Source organism: Hemiscyllium ocellatum, chromosome 3 (genome assembly GCF_020745735.1).
Source record: "Hemiscyllium ocellatum isolate sHemOce1 chromosome 3, sHemOce1.pat.X.cur, whole genome shotgun sequence".
NCBI classification, from domain to species: domain Eukaryota; kingdom Metazoa; phylum Chordata; class Chondrichthyes; order Orectolobiformes; family Hemiscylliidae; genus Hemiscyllium; species Hemiscyllium ocellatum.
In genome coordinates this window covers 40,926,643-40,947,836 of record NC_083403.1, presented here as the reverse complement: position 1 = coordinate 40,947,836, position 21,194 = coordinate 40,926,643, and the positions used below count along the sequence as shown (strand labels likewise).

Sequence of the window (21,194 nt, the reverse complement as noted above, 5' to 3'; positions counted from 1 at the left end):
CTTTAGAAATCCATGCTGACTCTTCCTAAGCAACCTATCTCTTTCTGTTTGATTACTAATTCTATTAACCAATTAGGGAGGATTGATGGGAATGACATCCATTCTGTCTACTTGATTGAAAATAAGCACAGCTTGTGTCAGAAAGGCTAACCCAACACTTGGATTTTTCAGCTTACAAAACATATGAATAGGAAAGAGGCCAGGGAAGGTTGTTCTGCACATGTCTCGCCTATTGTCGAGGATTTGAGAGCAGTACAGTGAGGTGAACTCTCTCAAGAAACGGAAAAAGAGGATAAAGTCTTCAACTAAGTAAACAATGTTGGATGTGGCTGTAAGCACTAGGACGGTTTGCTCCAACTTGGAGACAATGCACATCAGATTGGATGAAAAGTGGTAGGCATAACACATACCAAGTCCCTAACTCTGACCTGCTTGAACTGTACTCAACAGCATTCCTCAGGATAACACAACTCGCTGCGAGACCCAATCTTTGCTACCAAGGCACCTCCTTAAATCGCAACGTGGCTCACTCTAACACTCAGTAAAATGTCGTCACTCCCACAAATAGTGTTTATCCTCTTCTGCATACAAGCCATAATGAGCATTAAAAAATGTCCATATTATTCAAGAAAAATTAGTTGGCAAGCGACAGAGAGCTGGTCATGGATGGGAAGATGTGGCCAGTGATGGGCACCCTGGTTTGCCAGTGGTAATCAACATGTGCCTACTTTATGCACTTTGATCAGTGTTGTTTCAGGAAGCTGCAGATCTCGAAACCAACCTGTCACGACAGCCTGACTGAGCATCCTGAGGCACTTGTGCTCTAATTTATTGATATTTCCTACATGTTGACTTGAATACCAGTGGGTCTCACCTTATTCCATGTTGTTCATCCCATACTTCCTCTGTGGCATGTGGATGAGAAAATGGGATTAATATTGTTCCTGCTGAAGCTGTTGGTGGTGGCATGGCCTCTGCTCTTGCCCTTAACAGAGGTAAAAGGTGGAGCTAATTAATTTGCTTCCATGCCTTGGTGAAGACGAGAAAGTGCCGTTAGAAGTGAACAAAGTGCTAGACAAGTCAAATATTTTCCAGTGAGTTGGCAGTTGGCTGTCAAGCAGTGAACCCGCAATCCCAGTGGCTGTGGCTGAGGTTGTTCAGTTTCATTGATCAAACTCTTGTCAACATGTCAGAATCACTGCTGAAGCTATTTGCACTGTGCTTTTACCTCAGTGACCTTGTGAATTGCTGACAAGTTAGGGAAACATGTTCTGTGGCTGGGAAATTCAGGGCTGAAGAACTTCATAATTTTTTTCTTAACAAACTCTCTAACCACTTACCTGACAACTCCAAGGCTGTTCCCCATTCATGCTGGGAAGGATAGTAGAGGGGAATCATATCGGAGCTCCAGTCCCAATTTGTAGAATTTTCCCATCTCACTTGCTCCTGAATCCATCTCAAATTGTGGGTAAATCAACACAATTACCTTTAATTTGGCTACAACATTAAGAATCAAGTACTAAAGCAATGATTTAAACTTTATTGCATGTATAAACAAAATAATATCCCTCCAGTAAGTTAAGCCTCACAACTCAACTTGGTTATTATCCAACTAATGGTGGAATTTAGCTATGATTCCAATCAAAAGTGTCAGCCTCTGGATACGTCCAGGGTTTTATGGTTGTGTAGTGTTGTTCTTTGAAGTACTGCTAATGAAGGCTTCTGGTATTGGATTGTAATACAGATTTTTGTCCTTCAGGTCTATGATGTGATATTATTGATGATTCTTTTATTCAGATTATTGATTACTCCTCTGAAGCCATCAAGTTTGCAGGTTATCATCTTATCAGAAGCAACTTCTTTGTTCCATTTGGTATTAACTGTCTGTTTGAAAACAGTTTGTCATGCAGTTAACTCCTTAAATTCTTCTGCAGGGCAATCAGTTGCCCTTGTGGCATAAAGCAACTAGTTATCAAGGAGATTTCAAAACAGTTTTGTTCATGCAGCTTCGGCTCCTCCTTTTCCTAGACATGATTAATTGCTTTCAATTCTTGTATAAGTTTGTCCTTCTCATAGAGTTCTACAGCATGGAGACAGGTCCTTTGAACAAACTGATCCATGCTGACCACACTAACACCATTTCCCTGCACTTGGCCCATATCCTTCTAAACCTTTCCTATCTATGTATTTGTCCAGAGTTATTGCTCTTTCTTTCAATGTGTAACAGTTTTATCTTTGATTTTTTTCAATCCATTATTAAAGCTCTGAAATTTGCAGTATCACATAACCTATGAAGGCCTGGCTAATCACCTTTCATTTTCATCTCAAATTAGTCACCTAATGCCCCTATCTCCCTCACAACTATTAGATGCTGCATCAGACATGGTACCTAGTGACTGTGTTTGACCTAGAGATAAACTATTGACAATATATATTAAGTCTGCTTAATTCCACTTCCTGATGTCTCCTGACTCTATTGTGTATCAGGTCATCTGAAGTCCCTATTAAAGCCTTAGTTACCCCCCCAAAGTGGTCTGGGATTTGGGTGAGATTTCTGTCAACTCTTATAGTACAGAAACAATCTCTGCGTAACCATGAAAATGTGAAGAAATATAACATTTTTTACCTATAAATTGAGATAGGATAACAAATAGCAGTGTAAAGTGTAGGGGCAGCTGCATAAGCCGATACTAGATTTCACTTCCTTAGTGATCGATTACCACATGTAGTCAAGTATGAATTGAGAAATTAAAATGATTAATTATTAAATACCAAAATGTAACATTTTGAATCTCCTATTCAACGGGCTGGATTTTACAGTACAGGGCCCCAATGCCCAATGTCAGGGAGGTGACTCTGCTTTGACAGTTTGCAGTGTTATTTGGCCATCAGTTAGCTTTAGGCCAATTGTCCAACCCAATTTGGGAGGGAACCTGCCTCGGACACTGCCTGCCATTTTCAGAAGCACATGGAGGGCGGCACTGAGATTGTAAATGGTCCCCAGTTAAAATCATTGATGAAGCTGGATGGGAAGGCAGATTTATGGTGGAGGGGAGTGGGGGTGATTTATTGCTGGGAACCAAGCTGATTCTTTTCCAATTTTGTCCTGTGAAAACTATTACTGCAAGAGTTTTCGTGACTGCCACTGTGAACTAAGGTGTTGTGGTTCTGTTCGCCGAGCTGGAAGTTTTTGTTGCAAACGTTTCGTCCCCTGGCTAGGCGACATCATCAGTGCTCTGGAGCCTCCTGCGAAGCGCTTCTTTGATGTTTCTTCCGGTATTTATAGTGGTCTGTCCTTGCCGCTTCCGGGTGTCAGTTTCAGCTGTCCGCTGTAGTGGTTGGTATATTGGGTCCAGGTCGATGTGTTTGTTGATGGAGTTTGTGGATGAATGCCATGCCTCTAGGAATTCCCTGGCTGTTCTCTGTCTGGCTTGCCCTATGATAGTAGTGTTTTCCCAGTCGAATTCATGTTGCTTGTTGTCTGCGTGTGTGGCTACTAGGGATAGCTGGTCATGTCGTTTCGTGGCTAGTTGATGTTCATGTATGCGGATTATTAGCTGTCTTCCTGTTTGTCCTATATAGTGTTTTGTGCAGTCCTTGCATGGTATTTTGCTCCTTACATGAGCAAAACTAATGTAGTTTACAAAATACTATCAAGGACAGAACTTACACAGTTAATTGTAGGGCCCTGGGTAGTGATATTGAACAGAGAGATCATAAGGTTCAGATACGGAGTTTCTTGAAAGCTGTGTCACAGGTAAACAAGATGGTTAAGAAACACTTTAGCACACTTGCCTTCATTGTCGTACCTTTGAGTATAGGAGCTGGGATGTCATGTTGAAGTTGTACAGGACATTGGTGAGGCCACTTTTGGAATACTGTGTACAGTTCTAGTTGCCCTGTTATGTGAAGGATATTATTAAATTAGAGAGGGTGCAGAAAAGTTAAAAGCATGTTGACAGGACTGGAAGGCTTGATTTATAAGGAGAGGGTGGCTATACTCGGACTTTTTTCACTGGAGTGTAGGAGTCACTGGAGTGTAGGAGGTTGAGGTGTGACCTTATGGGGTTTATGAAATAAATGAGGGGCATAGATAAGATGAATAGCAAAGGTCTTTTCACGAGGATTGGGGAGTTCCAAACTAGGGGCTGTATTTTTAAGGTGAGATGAGAAAGATTTAAAAGGGACCTGAGAGGCAACTTTTTCACACAGAGGGTGGTTCGCATGAACTGCCAAAGGAAGTGGTGGATGCAGGTGCAGTTACATTTAAAAGACATTTGGACAGGTACATGAATAGGAAAGGTTTAGAGGGATATGGGCCAATTGCAAGTGGGACTAATTTGGTTTGGGAAACTTGGTTGACGTGGACAATTTGCATCGAAGGGTCTGTTTCCGAGCTGTATGACTCTATAACTGAGCAACGCTCTGAAATGATAAGCAAGTCACTCCAGCATATTCTAGAAGGCAGCTCATTAGCAACTCCTCAACAACATTTAGGAGCAGAGAAGCACAGCAGGTCAGGCAGCATCCAAAAAGCAGGAAAATCAACGTTCAGGCAAGAGCCCTTCCTGAAATGTCAATTTTCCTGTTCCTTGGATGCTGCCTGACCTGCTGTGCTTTTCCACTCTAATCTTGACTCTGATCTCCAGTATCTGCAGCCCTCACTTTGCCTAACATTTAGGAGCAGATAATAACAACTCAATGTGAGTAACATCCTGACAATAATGAACATTAAATTGTAGAAATGTCATTATGCGGGAGATCACTCATCCTGATAATGTTCAAAGTCTTCTTCTGGACTCAATATTAACCCTCTTTTCTCTCAGCAGATGATACCAGAACTGCTGAGTTTCTACAGCAGTTTTTGTTCAGTTTTCTGGCATTCATAGTTTTTCTGTTTTATTCCACCTATCCTGATATTGGCTAGGTATGAACAATAACTCTACTTCCTTGTTCTTTTTCCAAATTATTTAGCATATCCCCATACACTCAATTCTCTAAAAATGTTATATTTAACTTGCCTTTAATGGGATGTCTAATATATTACTTACACAAATGGTTCTTCACATTTAAAATATTTTTTACAGCAATCCCGGTGCTGTTAATGTTGTGACTTATTAGAAATGATGTTTGTTTTCTCAGTTTGTTCCATGGCTTAAACAATTCTTCACAGGATTCTGCAACTGGTTATACTGGTTATACCACTCCATGAGTAATCTAGAGGCATGGGCTGAAAATCTGGAGATGAGTTCAAATAACACATTGGTAGCTGAGAAATTCGAATTGGAGCTAAAGGAAATAAATCTGAAATAAAAAATCTAGAGGTGGTAACTGTGATCATGAAGTACAACATTATCACAAAAAGACGATGCAGCAATTGAAAATTCTTATTTAAATCTTATGAAGAATAACCCTGGAAGAAAGTTAATGTGTAAACACACAAAAAAAGTTAAGTTAAATATACACAATTTAGTAAAAACTGAAGGAATTGCGGATGCTAAATCACAAGCAAAAACAGAAATTATTGGAAGAGCTCCAGTCCTCTTGAGCATTTCCAGCAATTTCTGTTTTGTTTCTGATACACAATTTAGTGTTTAGCCAGTTGGAGTGTGGCTTGATACCAGTACGCTGCGCCTGATCGTCCGGACCTGTCGTATATAATCCTGCGGCTTTCTGAACAACACGCCAGTAAGTGTGTTCAGAAGTAGCGCTGTATGGTTTCTGTGGCTGGATGTGGGGGAATTGGAGACGTGGCGTCGAGTGGAACAGCTGCTGAACGAGTCGTGGGCCGAAGTTATTGGATGAGAAAGCACAGGCGACAAGGTCGCCACCTGCAGCCGGCGGGCAATATGCCGGGGTCGCTGCACTGTGGCCGTGAGAGGCAACGCCGAATCCCAGGGACACACGCACACACAACACTAGTTGCAGCAGCAGTTTTCGGTTCCTGTTTAAACACTCGGCAGCGGACAGTGCTGTGGTGAAATGCTAATCGCGGGGTAGAACTGTTTACCTTTCTTTGGCAGCGCGGCTGATGATTGCGTTCATAGCAAGTTTTACGAAAAGTGCGACAAACGCTGGACTGACCTTTAGCAAAATTCACAAAATAAAACACTTCTAGTGCTGGGTAAGTTGCGCCCATTTAATACTTTTTAAGATGTAGGTCCGAAGTGTCAGTGATGTGGTTACTTGCTTTCGATATTTTTAAAAATCAGTCGAGATGTTATTGCACAGCTCTGGAGCGGCTGCGACTTTAATCTCCTGGTCCAGAGGAAGGAGCATTACCGCCGTGCCACAAGAGCCCAAGTGGCTTGCTTTAAACTTAGCTGACTGATGGAAAGGAATTCACAACATGTTTGCTGGCTGAAAGTTTTTATTATGGCCACTAAAAGCTTCACATCCCATTTCTTGTATTTATTTTGATTTCTGTGATTTGGGACTCCAGAAATTCGGAAACCAGATCCAAATTCCTGACTACTTTGAATTTACAATACTGGTGTACTGCTTTTAAAATCAGAAGTTCTAACCTTAGTTGCTCATAGTTATAACTCGGCAACTCACACTAGTTCACATCCCGGGGATAAACGCCATCCTGTATTGTACACGTTGCTTTAAGTGCTCCCATTAGCGCTGTATTCACCTTATTTTCGCCATTAAACACTTGTGACTTGAAAGAACCTTTCTCCGGTTGGAGAGCGCGGTTGTTTGCTGATTATTACCTGACATATTCCCCAAGTCACTAGAAGGTACAACTTCACGTCCGTTGCTGCTGCATGCTGATTTATGTTTGGGAACAATTCTGCTTCCTCCAATACCAACTCTCAAGCTTTGAAAGGTCATACAAGGTCATATAATTTTAAGGAACATGCGATTGCGAATATGTAGCTCAACCTCTTTAGGCCATTTGAACGTGATATCTGAAAAAGGAAGGTTTTCACCGCACACCTACTCGTCCGCCCCACGAATACAATTCCCCATAAGTTTTGTTTCTGACAGTACTTTGGGTTTTCAATAGGCAGGTGGACAGTAAGGAACTGGCCTTAGTGACAAAACCATTGTATGGCCACAAATCGAATTTACACGAGGTAACAGTTTAAGATTGGGGAGTGGTTCATTTCTTGATAAGACTTCTTCAGTTCCATGAGAAGAGGGAGATAAACCACATCCTCAATTTAATATTTGACTATACTGTTATGGGATCACATTCAAAAGTTCACAGTTCCCTCTGCAATTGATGATGGGATGCTTACTGTAGCTTACATTTTACAGTGAATAATAGCAAAAAAGCTTTAACAGTCACCACAATCGTGTCATTTTGAATAGTTTAAAAAGGAAACCAAAAGAACTGTGGATGCTGTGAATCAGAAAAACAGAAATTGCTAGAAAAGCTCAGCAGGTCTGGCGTGCATCTATGCAGAGTTAATGTTCCAGGTCCAGTGACCCATAGAACATTACAGCGCAGTACAGGCCCTGCAGCCCTTGGTATTGCATCGACCTGTGAAACCAATCTGTAACCCATCTAACCTACACTATTGCATTCTCATCCATATGTTTATCTAATGACCATTTAAATGCCCTTAAAGTTGGCGAGTCTACTGTTGCAGGCAGGGCATTCCACACCCTGAACTGCTGCTACTACTGTCTGAGTACTGTTCCTCGGAACAGCTGTCTGGGCTGTATGTAGTGTGTTGCCTAAAATAATTGGGGACTTTTAAAAATGAGGAATGGAAAGTAATCACATATTGATTTCTAAAATTGCAGAACTATTTCAAATTATGAAGAGAGGACAGAACTGACAGCAGTCACAATTCAAACTAGTTTTTAATGTTTGCTCTCCAGTGTGCAACAAACATTTCTACCTACCTACTCTCAATAGGTCTCATTAAGTAGAATATTTGAATTGATTATTCACAACTTTGTACTCTTTGTGTAGCCAAATGAAGTGTGACTTATAATCTCTTGTGAAAATTATCTTCCTAAACAACCTGTTTAGAGGCATTCCGGAACAGATAGGAATCGACCCCAGGCCTCCTGGTTCAGAGGTAGGGACACTCATATTTCCAACCCCTTTGTTCTTACGTATTGTCCCACTGTCTCCATTCAAAGTACAGTTGCCATTTTAATTCTTCTATACTGACATTGAAATGCACGTAGTTTTTACTTGCTGTTTCAACCATGTTATTACTGTACTTGTTTGTATTATTTCTGCAAATTATTTACACTTCCTGTTTTTCTCTGTATATACCTAATAAATATTCTTTGATATAATATGAAAATCAGAGTTTCTGCGAGCCCCAAATGCAAATCAGCATCCACAGTAAACACAGAGTTCCAAGCATACATTCAGATGGCACTCCATGAGCAACATGAGCTCCTTTAATAAAGTACTCTTAACCCCAAATCCTAATTTTAACTCAGGACAATGAGAGACCTGTGAAATTTCAACATATGAGCCTCTTTTAAATAGGTTAGGTTAAATACATTTCAAAATTACTTGAAGTAGAGTGAAGCATTTCCTTTTGAGGTCCGGAGAACAGGAAAGGCACTGAAAAATATGAGACTTTCTTTACCGTATAAAATTTAGATTTTAATAAAGGAAAAAGTTCAGGAACTTTAGTGTCAGTTGGTTAATGCACATCATGTAGTTCTGAGACGTAAGATCAAGAAGACATCAATATTTAAAACAAAAACAGGAATTACTGGTGAAACTAATAGATCTAGCAGCATCTGTGGAGAGAAATTAGAGTTAGCGTTTCAAATCCATTGACACTTTATCAGTATTTGGTAGTCTCGAGTTAGGCATTTTATTTACACTGGAGCAATTGTGGAAAAAGTACAGTTACGCTTGGTATCCCTGAGATGGGGCGGCATTGGTGTAAGGGTGGAAAGTGACATGCCTGGCTTTTGCTTCTAAGTGGTGAAAAGCTTTTAGAGTTGAAGGTTGATGAGAACTACATTGAGCTCCAAGATCTTCCTTTTTATGTAAAGGTGCAATATAAATGCAAATTATTGCTGTTTATCTGTAATGTATTTTATAGTTCAATAATGTTCATTATCTAATTTGCTTATGTAGGGCTGCCAACATCCTAGAAATGTATCCTATTGCACTCATGAAAAAAAGAAAACTGACATTGGGCATGTGCTGTGGAACAAAGCTATTTGTGGTGTTGATGCTAAGATACTATTAATTTGTTTTCAGTGACTAGTGCCCACAATCTTATCTATCACTCTGTTACTTACAATTATAAGTATTCTGACAGATTGTGAGTTACATAGGGAAGGAGTAAAATCATAACACATTTTATCAATGTACTGTGCTGCATATTTAATAAAAGATCCTGTATTTTGTTATATTTTCACAAACACATTTTAGCCTTTTGATTAGTAAAATATCTGAGAAATATGATGTTCAAACAAAATGAATATCAGATTGGATATAAAACCAGTTGGGGGCTCAATGCCATATACTTTGTGTTTGTATCTATTCCATTGCTTAAAGTAGTGTATTGGCTTGGAACCTTTAGTATCCTGTACTTAATGTGAATTTCAAAGAAGTTCCATAGTTTTAATACTCATTTACTTTTGGTTGTCTGCAGTCTAAGCTTCAAGTCCTCCTAGTGAAAGGAGAGAGTGGTGAACACTGGGATGCCTCAACTAACAGCAGCTGCTGCTTTGCAAATTGGTTTATTAATATCTGCACTTCCTGCACAGTATATTTTATCTCGTTGGTCTGGCAGTGATTCTACCCTGCGCATCCGGGCATCAAGAAGGTACTGATGCATGTTCTCTTTCTTAACATCTGTTCATGTTTGTAACAATGTGCTACTGCTGTGAAAGGGAACTCTTCACTTTGCATAGCTGGTGTCAACATCAAACACTCCCAAGTCAGGCACTGCAAAAGGGGAAGGCATTATGCCAACTTTCTGTGGCTGTGTTGATCCTCAGGATAAACAACAGTCAAATTTTATAGCTTGCAAACTGTGCTTTTAGTTGAAATGTATGCTGATAGGTGTTGTCAGCATTATTCACTGCTGCAATGTTCAATGTTTAGATTTAATAAATTTTAAATGATTGGTCTACCCAATATACAGAAGTAAAGCAAAATGCGGTGCACTATATTGTTGGTTTGTGTGTGGATATTCTGAAGGTTCCTGGTTATACCCTGATGCATCAATTTATGTTGTTAAAAACTCTTTTACTCTGAAATATACCAACACTAACTTTTCAACTGCCTTTAGTCTAGAAAACGTGATGAAGTATCTCAATTTCATTCCATTTCAAAGATATAATTCTAGTGAGCCAGAATAGTGCATCTTTGTGGAGGATCAGAGTAATTCTGACATCAGTTTCTAGAGCTATCTGTACATGAAGTCATAAGTTGCTGCCAGAATTACTCTCTGAAGATATGTTATAAGCTGTTTGTTATTAATATCATAAAATCTGGGCCATTGAGCTCATTGAAGTACACCCTTCAGGAACATAAGAACAGGTGGAGGCCATTCAGCCCTTGAGCCTGTTTCACCGTTCAGTGAGATCATGGTTAATCTCCGGCCTAACTCCATGTACCTCCTTTTGGTGCATATCTGTTAATATGTTTGTTTAACAAACATTTATCTATCTCATTTTAAAATTTACAACTGATCCAGCATCCACTGCCATATGGGAAACATCTGTCTAGGTCGTACTCCCCACTGACAAACAAGTGAATAGTCTGTTGACAGTTCAACATAAAGCAAATGCTGAAAGCTGGTACTCTGAGGAAAAAATCTCAACCAATATATCAGATGAGACCTAATGAGTGTTATATCAGTTTGTGGAATAAATCCCCAGTTTTTGTATACAATTCTTCTATAAATAATACCAGCGTGCCATTTTTTACTAGCCTTTCCCAACCTGTCCTACAACTTTCAAAGATCTGTGTGCACATCTATGGTCTCTGTATCTGCAACCTTTTAAAATTATTTCATTTAGTACACCTTACCTGAAATCATTTTGTCTCTGGATTTTTCCATACTGGTCAAATGACGGGAAATGTCATCAGGATCCTGTGAAATTTCCAATGGCTAATTTTCCTGATCCCTCAGAGATCTCTCTGGCATAATGCCATGCTGACTATCCCTAATATGTCCATTCTTTTCCAAATGTAAGTAAATCCTATCCCTATGATTCTTCTCCAATATTTTACCTACCACTGATGTAAGGCTCATAAACCTGTTTATTTCTAAACAAAGTAACAACATTGGCAATTCACCAGTACCCTGGGACCAGACTTCTGGCTAAAGAGGACTCAAAGGTCTGTGCCAAGGCCCCAGCAATCTCCCCTCTTACTGTCTTCAGTATCCTGCGATAGATCTCATCAAGCCCTAAGGACTTAGCTGTCTCAATATTTTTCAAGATATCCAACACCACCACCTTCTTAATATTGACATGCCCAAGAATATCAACATACCCCTCCCTAATCTTACCATCTTCCATGTCCTTCTCCTTGATGAATGCCATTGCAAAGCACATATTAAAGACCTCACTCACTTCCTCAGGCTCCACATATAAACTCACTGCTCTGGCCTTGAGTGGGCCTGCCTACCCCTGCAACAACTGACCCACCACCGATGTCAGACTCACAGGTTTACAGGTCCTTTGCTTCTCCTTAGAGCCTTTCTTAAATAAAGGAACACCAATAGCCAGCCTCCAGTCCTCCAGCACCTCACCCCTGGTCACAGATGATACAAACATTTCTAATAGGGATTCCTCAATTTCCTTCCCACAACATCCTGGGATACACAATATCAGGTCATGGAAATGTATCCACTTTTATGTTTCTAAGACATCGAGCACTTTGTCTTTTGTAATGTGAATTATTTTCAAAACATTAATATTTATTTCCTTGAGTTCTCTCATCTCCATTTCTTTCTCCATAGTAAAAACTGACATAAAATATTCATTGAATATCTCTGCCATCTCTAGAGGTTCAACACAAAGGTGACCTGTTTGATCTTTAAAGGGGCTGTACTCTTTCTTAATGTACTTGTAGAATCTCTTTGGATTATCTTTAACTTTATCTGCTATCTTATTATCCCCTCCTTGACTTTTGAATTCCCTCTTAAGAATGCCCCTACACTCTATACTCTTCAAGAGATTCATTTGGTCTATATCTAATAAAAAAATCATTTATTTTATTCTTGACTAAAATCTCAATGTCTTTATTCATCCATTGTTCCCTAATCTTACCAGTCTTACCTTTCACTTTAACAGGATAATGCCTCTGAACTCTTGTTATCATACTTTGAAAGCTTCCCACTTGTCAGTTATTCCTTTACCTGTGAATCAACTTTTGAGTGTTCTTGTCTCATACCATTAAAATTTGCCTCACTCCAATTAAAATCTTTAACTTTTATGGAAAGCTTATTTTTTCCCATAACTAATTTTGACCTAATAGAATTATGATCACTAGTCCCACTATTAACACTTCAGTCACTTGTCCTGCCTTATTTCTCAAAAGAAGGTCAAGTTTTGTTGCTTCTCTATTAGGAACATTTACATATTAATATGTAATTTATTTACAAGATTACCAAATGAAACATGAACAAAAGAGAACAGAATAACTTAACCTATCCAAAAACCCAACAGATCATCGCAACATAATGATGCTTCCAATACTTGCAACAGTCCCCATAACTACCTCTTGGCTCAAAAGGTAAAATTTTCTTGGACACATTTAATATTCTTTACCATTCCAAACCTTTAACACTATGGCAGTCCCAGTCAAATGTTTGGAAAATTAAATCCCCTATTATTCCTACATATCTCTGAGATCTCTCTACATATTTGCACCTCTATTTCCCTCAGACTGTTGGACAGGCCTATAGTGATCATCCTTTTCTTATTTCTAATTTCAACCCATATATTTTCACTGGACAATTTTTCAGAAATATTTCCTCTAATTACAATAGTAATGCTTTCCTTAATCAAAAATGCCACTCCCTGTCTGATCTTGCCTCCCTTTCTACCTTTCCCATAGTATCTAAAACCTGGAACATTGAACTGCCAATCCTCTTCTTCCCTCAGCCAGGTTTCTGTAATAGTGATGATGTCCCAGGCCCATGTTCCCATACATGTCCTGAGTTTGTCAGCCTTATTTGTGAGCCTCCAAGTAAATGCGATTTAATTCTTCAGAGTTCCCTCATTCTCTGACTTACTTTTGTCTGTCTTTTCTAATTAACTAATCATGGCCATGAAATTATTGGTTCATTATTGGCCTTCAGAGAAGGAAATTGTTGTCCTTACCTGATGTGGCCCATGAGTGACTCCAGACCCACAGCAATGTGGTTGACTTCTAACTGCCCTCAAAAAAAAATGAAACTGGACCAGACAGGCTTGGCATTGACCTACGCCTCTGAGATTTACAACAGCAAAACTCAACCTGTAAAGTCCTCCTTAGTGGGGCTAGTGCCAAAATTGGGAGAGTTGTCTCACAAACTGGTCAAGCAACAGCCTGACATAGTCATCCTCACGGAATAATACCTTCCAAACGATGTCCCAGATATCACCATCACCATCCTTGGATATGCCCTGTCCCACCAGCAGGACAAACCCAGTTGAAATGGCAGCACAGTGGTATATGGTTGGGAGCAAGTTTTCACAGGAAAGCTCAACATTGACTCCAGATCCCAAAATCAAATCATGTATTCGCCCCTCCCTTCCCATCCAGTTGAGGAATCAGTATTCCTTCATGCTGAATACCATCAAGCCAGGGGATTCAGTGAAGAGTGCAGGAGGTCATGCAAGGAACGGTATCAGGCTTAGCTAAAAATGAAGTGTCAACCCGGAGAAGTTCCAACCCAGAACTACATGCGTATCAAACAGCAGAAGCAGCAAGTGATAGAAAGGCTAAGCAATTTCACAATCAGTGAATCAGGCCTAAGATCTTTCCAGTCAGGAATGGTGATGCACAATAGGTGGATTGGCCGTGCTAAATTGCCGATTGTATCCAAGGATGTGCAAGTTAGGTATGCATTAATATGCATAATGCAGGATTACAGGGATAGGGTAGGGGGAGTGGGTCTGGGTGGGCTCTCTTCAGAGACCGAATGGCCTGCTTCCACACTAAGGATTCTATAATTCTATGATAACTCACTGGAGGAGGAGGCTCCACAAATCTCCCCAACCCCAATGATGAGGATGGCCAGCACTTCAATGCATACAACAAGTTGAAAGCATCTGCAACAATCTCCAGCCAGAGTGCCAAGTAGATCAATCTCAACCTCTTCCAGGGGTCCCAAGCATGCACAATAGCTAGTTTTCAACCAATTTGATTAACTTCATGTGATAGCAAGAAAACGTTGGAAGGCGCTGGAAGCTTCAAAAGCTGTCAATCTCAACAATATTCCTGAAGACTTGTGCTTCAGAATCTGCTATGCTCCTTTGCCAAGTTGTTCTAGTCCAGTACTGGCATCTACTTAACCATGTGCAAAATTGTCCAGGCATGTCCTGTACACTAAAAGCAGGACAAACCCAACCCAGCCAATTACTATGCCTTTCAGTCAATTCCTAATCTTCAATAAAATCCTGGCAAAGATGATCAGCAGAACTACCAAGTTTGAAGTCCGCTATTGTCACTCAGCTCCTGACCTCATTACTGCCTTGGTTCAAATACAGAAAAAGAGCTGAGCTCCAGAGGGAACATGACCACCCTTGATATCAAGGCTGAATTTGATTTGAGTGTGACGTAAAGGAGCCCTGAGCTGAAAATGTGTTGCTGGTTAAAGCACAGCAGGTCAGGCAGCATCCAAGAACGGGAAATTCGACGTTTCGGGCCAGAGCCCTTCATCAGGAATTATGTAAAAGGAGCCCTATCAGTCTGAAGTCAATGAGAATCAGAGGGTGACCACTTCTTGTTGAAGTTGTACCTGGTATAAAGCACAATGGTTGTGGTTGTAGTTGTTGGAGGTCAAACGTCTCAACTCCAGGACATCTCTGCAAGAATTTCTCAGGGTAGACTCCTAGGCTCTACTGTTTTCAGCTGCTCCATCAATGACCTTCCCTCCATTATAGTTTCAAAAGTGGGGATATTTGTTGATGATTGCATAACAATCAGCATCATTAATGACTCCTCAGTTACTGAAGCAGTCAGTGCCTAAATGCAGGAAGATCTGGATATCAAGCAGGCTTGGTCTGCCAAGTGGCATGTAAATGAATTTCAATTTTGTCTGACGTAAATGAGATATGGACATCATGGATCAAATGTCCTCGTCTTGCAGTGTAACAATTCAGTGAGATAACTGTATTAATTGTGTGCAGTAGATGTGTGCAATTAAATATTTTGGCTTGCTTTATGGAATTCTTATTGTTCTGTTTCAGTCAGCACCATTTCTTAGTTAACAGCACTGTAATGCTAACTTGCAGCTATGGTAAGTAGTCTGGAATATTTTTCTTCCCTTATGGTGGGTGCACACCTCACTTGACCCTGGTCCCTTCAGGGCATAGGTGAGATTTCATGCATTATGTTACAATGGAGCCTAGTGATTTAAAAGAAAACAGTGGTTACTCAATACATGGGAAGTTATTTCTGAGCATGCCTTATCTTTACAAAATTAAGTGAATTTCGTATATTGAGACCTGATCACTTCTTTTATTTATAGGAGAGTTGGAGGATATGATGTGGCTGCCTGGATGTGGCCCCAGTCAGATAACCATGATCTTACTAAATGGTGGATTAGGGTCAAAGAGCTAAATGGACCACACTGCTCTTATTTTCTTTTCTGATCTTTGTCTATATTTCCCTCTTTCTTTCTCCTACACCCAAATATATTGAATTTCTTGAATTCCATTCTAAACAGGTTAATCAATAGCTGGAACCGATTCAAAAACTCGTATTTAAATGTACAAGCATGGAAGGACTGGCTAAAAGAATGGACTTTAAAAGCAAGGTAAGATGTTGCATAATCCAACTAGTATTGGCACTCAAGTGTTATTATTGACAATATCTGCAGATAATCCAGAGATCATGATTGAGTCAGAATGCCTTTCACCTAAAATATGGGAAAATCAAACCTATCACCTTCAGTCCTTGTAAAAAAAAACTGTCCCCCCTGCTCTTATTTGCTATTACAGAGACTTACAGTCTTGGCATTCTGCCAGATCTGAGCTAAATAATCCCAGCTCCTTGAGAACCTTGCTTGCGTACCTGGCAGAAATTCAGAACAGTCTGACCAAAGGTTTGATGAACTTGAATTTACCTTTTGTGCTGTTTCCCTGCTAGCAGATTTACTCTGGGATTGATTGCGCTTAGAATACACATAGGCTGCTTATTTCTATTCCACAATATCTCCTACATCAATCATGCAGCTATTAACATACCTTTATTACTTTCAGACTGAGTTATTTCACTGATCTCCAGCATATCCCCAGTCCATCCCTAGATTCCGTACATATGTACCTGGACTTCAATGTATCCTTCCCAGCACCAATTCTTCCATTAGGGCTCACTCTTCAACAGCTTGGATTCTAGTTTAAAGAGAGTTTATGGGTTACTGTGGATTATATGTGCAATAAATGCTGTTGGTTGCAAATCCTATCAGATTGAATGGATAGATTGGAGAGACAATTAGAGGCAATGAGGAACTTGCAACAGCAACGGTATGTGATGGATGGCAGTTATAGGAAGGGGGAAAGTCTCAGATACAGTCACATAGATGGGTGAATGCTAGGAAAGGTAAGAGAGATAGGCAGGTAGGGCAGGAGTCTTCTGTGGCTATCCCCGTTAGAAACAAGTACACTGTTTCGGAAAATGTAGGGCGTGATAGATTCTCAGGGGAACGTAGCACGAACAGCCAAGTTTCTGGTATTGAGACTGGCTCTAATGCAATGAGGGGTATGTCGGGTTCCAAGAGATCAATTGTGTTAGGGGATTCGCTAGTCAGAGGTACAGACTGATGTTTCTGTGGCCAGCAGTGAAAAATCAGAATGGTGTGTTGCTTCCCTGGTGCCAGGATCAATGATGTCTCAGAGAGTGTGTAGAATATTCTCAAGGGTGAGAGGGGCCAGGAAAAGGTCATTGTCCACATTGGAACCAATGACATAAGAAGGGAAAAAGTTGAGATTGTGAAGGGAGATTACAGAGAGCTCGTCGGGAATTTAAAAAGGAGGTCCTCGAGAGTAGTAATATCTGGATTACTCCCGGTGCTATGAGCTAGTGAGGGCAGGAATAGGAGGATAGAGCAGATGAATGCATGGCTGAGGAGCTGGCGTATGGGAGAAGGATTCACATTTTTGGATCATTGGAATCTCTTTTGGGGCAGAAGTGACCTGTATAAGAAGGACAGATCGCACCTAAATTGGAAGGGAACTAATATACTGGCAGGGAAATTTGCTAGAACTGCTTGGGAGGATTTAAACTAGTAAAGTTGGGGGGTGGGACTGATAAGGTGGGGAGAGGGAGTGGTGGGGCTCAGGGAGATAGCGAGGAAAGAGATCAATCTGAGATTGGTAGAGTTGAGAACAGAAGCAAGTCAAACAGTCAGGGCAGGCAGGGACAAGGTAGGACTAATAAATTAAACTGCAATTATTTCAATGCAAGGGGCTTAACAGGGAAGGCAGATGAACTCAGGGCATGGTTAGGAACATGGGACTGGGATATCATAGCAATTACAGAAACATGGCTCAGGGATGGGCAGGACTGGCAGCTTAATGTTCCAGGATACAAATGCTACAGGAAGGAAAGAAAGAGAGGCAAGTGAGAAGGGTTTTGGGGGGGTGGGGGGGGGGGCGGGGGGTCGGTGGTGGTGGCAGGGTGGTGGCATTTTTGATAAGGGATAGCATTACAGCTGTACTGTAGGAGGATATTCCTGGAAATACATCCAGGGATGTTATTTGGGTGGAACTGAGAAATAAGAAAGGGATGATCACCTTATTTGGATTGTATTATAGACCCCCTAATAGTCAAAGGGAAATTGAGAAACAAACTTGTAAGGAGATCTCGGCTATCTGTAAGAATGTTAGGGTGGTTATGGCAGGGGATTTTAACTTTCCATACATAGACTGGGACTGCCATAGTGTTAAGGGTTTAGACGGAGAGAAATTTGTTAAGTGTGTACAAGAAAATTTTCTGATTGAGTATGTGGATGTACCTACTAGAGAATGTGCAAAACTTGACCTCCTCTTGGGAAATAAGGTAGGGTAGGTGACTGAGGTGTCAGTGAGAGAGCACTGTGGGGCCAGCGACCATAATTCTATTAGATTCAAAATAGTGATGGAAAAGGATAGACCAGATCTAAAAGATGAAGTTCTAAATTGGAGGAAGGCTAATTTTGATGGTATTAGGTAAGAATTTTCAAAAGCTGATTGGGAGCAGATGTTTGCAGGTAAAGGGACGGCTGGAAAATGGGAAGCCTTCGGAAATGAGATAATGAGAGTCCAGAGAAAATATATTTCTGTTAGGGTGAAAGGAAAGGCTGGTAGGTGTAGGGAATGTTGGATGACTAAAGAAATTGAGGGTTTGGTTAAGAAAAAGAAGGAAGCATATGCCAGGTATATACAGGATAGATTGAGTGAATCCTTAGAGTATAAAAGAAGCAGGAGTATACTTAAGGGGGAAATCAGGAGGGCAAAAAGGGGACATGAGATAGCTTTGGCAAATAGAATTCAGGAGAATCCAAAGGGTTTTTACAAATACATTAAGGACAAAAGGATAACTAGAGAGAGAATAGGGCGCCTCAAAGATCAGCAAGGTAGCCTTTGTGGGGAGAAAATTGGGGAGATATTAAAGGAGTATTTTGCATCAGTATTTACTGTGGAAAAGGACATGGAAGATATAGACTGCAGGAAAATAGATGGTGACATCTTGCAAAACATCCATATTACAGAGGAGGAAGTGCTGGATGTCTTGAAACGCGGATAAATCCCCGGGACCTGATCAGGTGTACCCTAGAACTCTGTGGGAAGCTAAGGAAGTGATTGTTGGGCCTCTTGCTGAGATATTTGTATCATTGATAGTCACAGGTGAGGTGCTGGAAGACTGGAGGTTGGTTAACATGGTGCAACTATTTAAGAAGGTTAGTAAGGACAAGCCAGGAAACTATAGATCAGTGAGCCTGATGTTGGTGGTGGGCAAGTTGTTGGAGGGAATCCTGAGGGACAGGATGTACATGTACTTGGAAAGACAAGGACTGATTAGGGATAGTAAAGATGGCTTTGTGCGTGGGAAATCATGTCTCACAAACTGGATTGAGTTTTTTGAAGAAGTAACAAAGAAGATTGATGAGGGCAGAGCAGTAGATGTGATCTATATGGACTTCAGTAAGGCGTTCGACAAGGTTCCCCATGGGAGACTGGTTAGCAAGGTTAGATCTCATGGAATACAGGGAGAACTAGCCATTTAGATACAGAACTGGCTTGAAGGTAGAAGACAGAGGGTGGAAGGTTTGCTTTTCAGACTGGAGGTCTGTGACCAGTGGAATGCCACAAGGACAGGTTGCTAGGTACACTACTTTTCATCATTTATATAAATGATTTGGATGTGAACATTAGGAGGTATAGTTAGTAAGTTTGCAGGTGACACCAATATTAGAGGTGTAGTGGACAGCAAAGAGGGTTACTTCAGAGGACAATGGGTTCTTGATCAGATGGGTCAATAGGCTGAGGAGTGGTAGATGGAGTTTAATTTTGATAAATACCAGGTGCTGCATTTTGGAGTGCAGGCTGTTTTTCAGAACGGAGGCCTGTGACTAGTCGAGTGCCACAAGGATCGGTGCTGGGTCCTCTTCTTTTCGTCATTTATATAAATGATTTGGATAGTGGACAGCGAAGTAGGTTGCCTCGCATTACAACAGGATCTTGATCAAATGTGCCAATGGACTGAGAAGTGGCAGATGGAGTTTAATTCAGATAAATGGGAGGTGCTGCATTTTGGGAAAGCAAATCTTAGCAGGAATTAGACACTTAATGGTAAGGCCCTAGGGAATGTTGCTGAACAAAGAGACCTTGGAGTGCAGGTTCATAGGCGTTTGGTATGCTTTCTTTTATTAGTCAGAGTATTGAGTACAGGAGTTGGGAGGTCATGTTGCGGCTCTACAGGACATTGGTTAGGCCACTGTTGGAATATTGCATGCAATTGTGATCTCCTTCCCTTTTGGAAAGATGTTGTGAGGGGTGACCTTATAGAGGTTTATAAAGTTATGAGGAGCATGGATAGGATAAATAGACAAAGTCTTTTCCCTGGGGTGGGGGTGCCCAGAACTAGAGGGCATAGGTTTAGGGTGAGAAGGGAAAGATATAAAAGAGACCTAAGGGGCAACATTTTCACACCAGAGGGTGGTACGTGTATGGAATGAGCTGCCAGAGGAAGTGCTGGAGGCTGGTACAATGGCAATTTAAAAGGTATTTGGATGGGTATATGAATAGGAAGGACTATTCATATATGGGCTGGGTGCTGGCAGGTGGGACTAGATTGGGTTGGGATATCTGGTCGGCATGGACGGGTTGGACTGAAGGGTCTGTTTCCATGCTGTACATCTCTATGACTCTGAATTTACTGTGCAATTCCATCCTTCAAAATATTTTTCTCTCCTTTAACACATTACTTTGTTGACACATCCTGAGTCCACTCACCCTTCTCTTTCTGGGCGAAGATCTGTTTTCCTTGCCTTATTTGAAGTATCTAGGAATGTTTTTCATGTTACAAGTGGAAATAAATGTGAGTAGTTTGGGTTGTTATCCCTGTGGTTACTCAATTGCTCTGTTTACTGTTTTAAAACTGGTTCGTAGATGCAGCATCAAATGTAAAGGTAAGGAAAAAGGAAGTTTAAGTTTAATAATAATGTAGCTCAATGGGGAACGGCTGATACACACCTTGCTTTGGAATTGGATAGATATTTTAGAGAAGCTGGATCTTATAGAAGTAAAAACCAAAAACTGGAGGTATATGTCAGTATGCTTCTGGCAGGTACCATGAATGGATCCATGAGAAAAGGCATCACCACCCTCATCTACGAGCAGAAGGGCGAGAGGGAGGAAATTAGAAATTGGAGACCCATCTCACTGTTAAACACAGACTACAAAATCTTGTTAAAGGTCATCGCCAACCGGTTCAGATCGGCTCTGGGACTGGTGATTCACACTGACCAAACCTGTGCTGTACAGAGCAGGAACATCGCTGAGAGTCTCGCACTCCTTAAGGATACGACTGCCAACGTACAGGACAG

The 21,194-nt window shown here is 40.8% G+C and overlaps 1 protein-coding gene across 4 annotated transcripts in view; it reads left to right on the top strand.

Annotated features, from left to right (window-relative positions):
* The first annotated feature begins 5,719 nt into the window (after nucleotides 1-5,719).
* The window catches only part of si:dkey-261l7.2 (uncharacterized protein LOC569751 homolog), a 30,937-nt gene continuing 15,462 nt past the window's right edge, over nucleotides 5,720-21,194 (top strand). For 3 of the 4 annotated variants that reach the window (XM_060856740.1, XM_060856731.1, XM_060856716.1), the window contains exons 1-4: nucleotides 5,720-6,124; nucleotides 7,991-8,039; nucleotides 9,594-9,767; nucleotides 15,834-15,923. In XM_060856740.1, the coding sequence (XP_060712723.1) occupies nucleotides 9,643-9,767; nucleotides 15,834-15,923 (215 nt within the window). In that variant the 5' untranslated portion in view covers nucleotides 5,720-6,124; nucleotides 7,991-8,039; nucleotides 9,594-9,642. The remainder of the gene's footprint in view (nucleotides 6,125-7,990; nucleotides 8,040-9,593; nucleotides 9,768-15,833; nucleotides 15,924-21,194) is intronic. The other variant, XM_060856725.1, reaches the window with a different exon arrangement.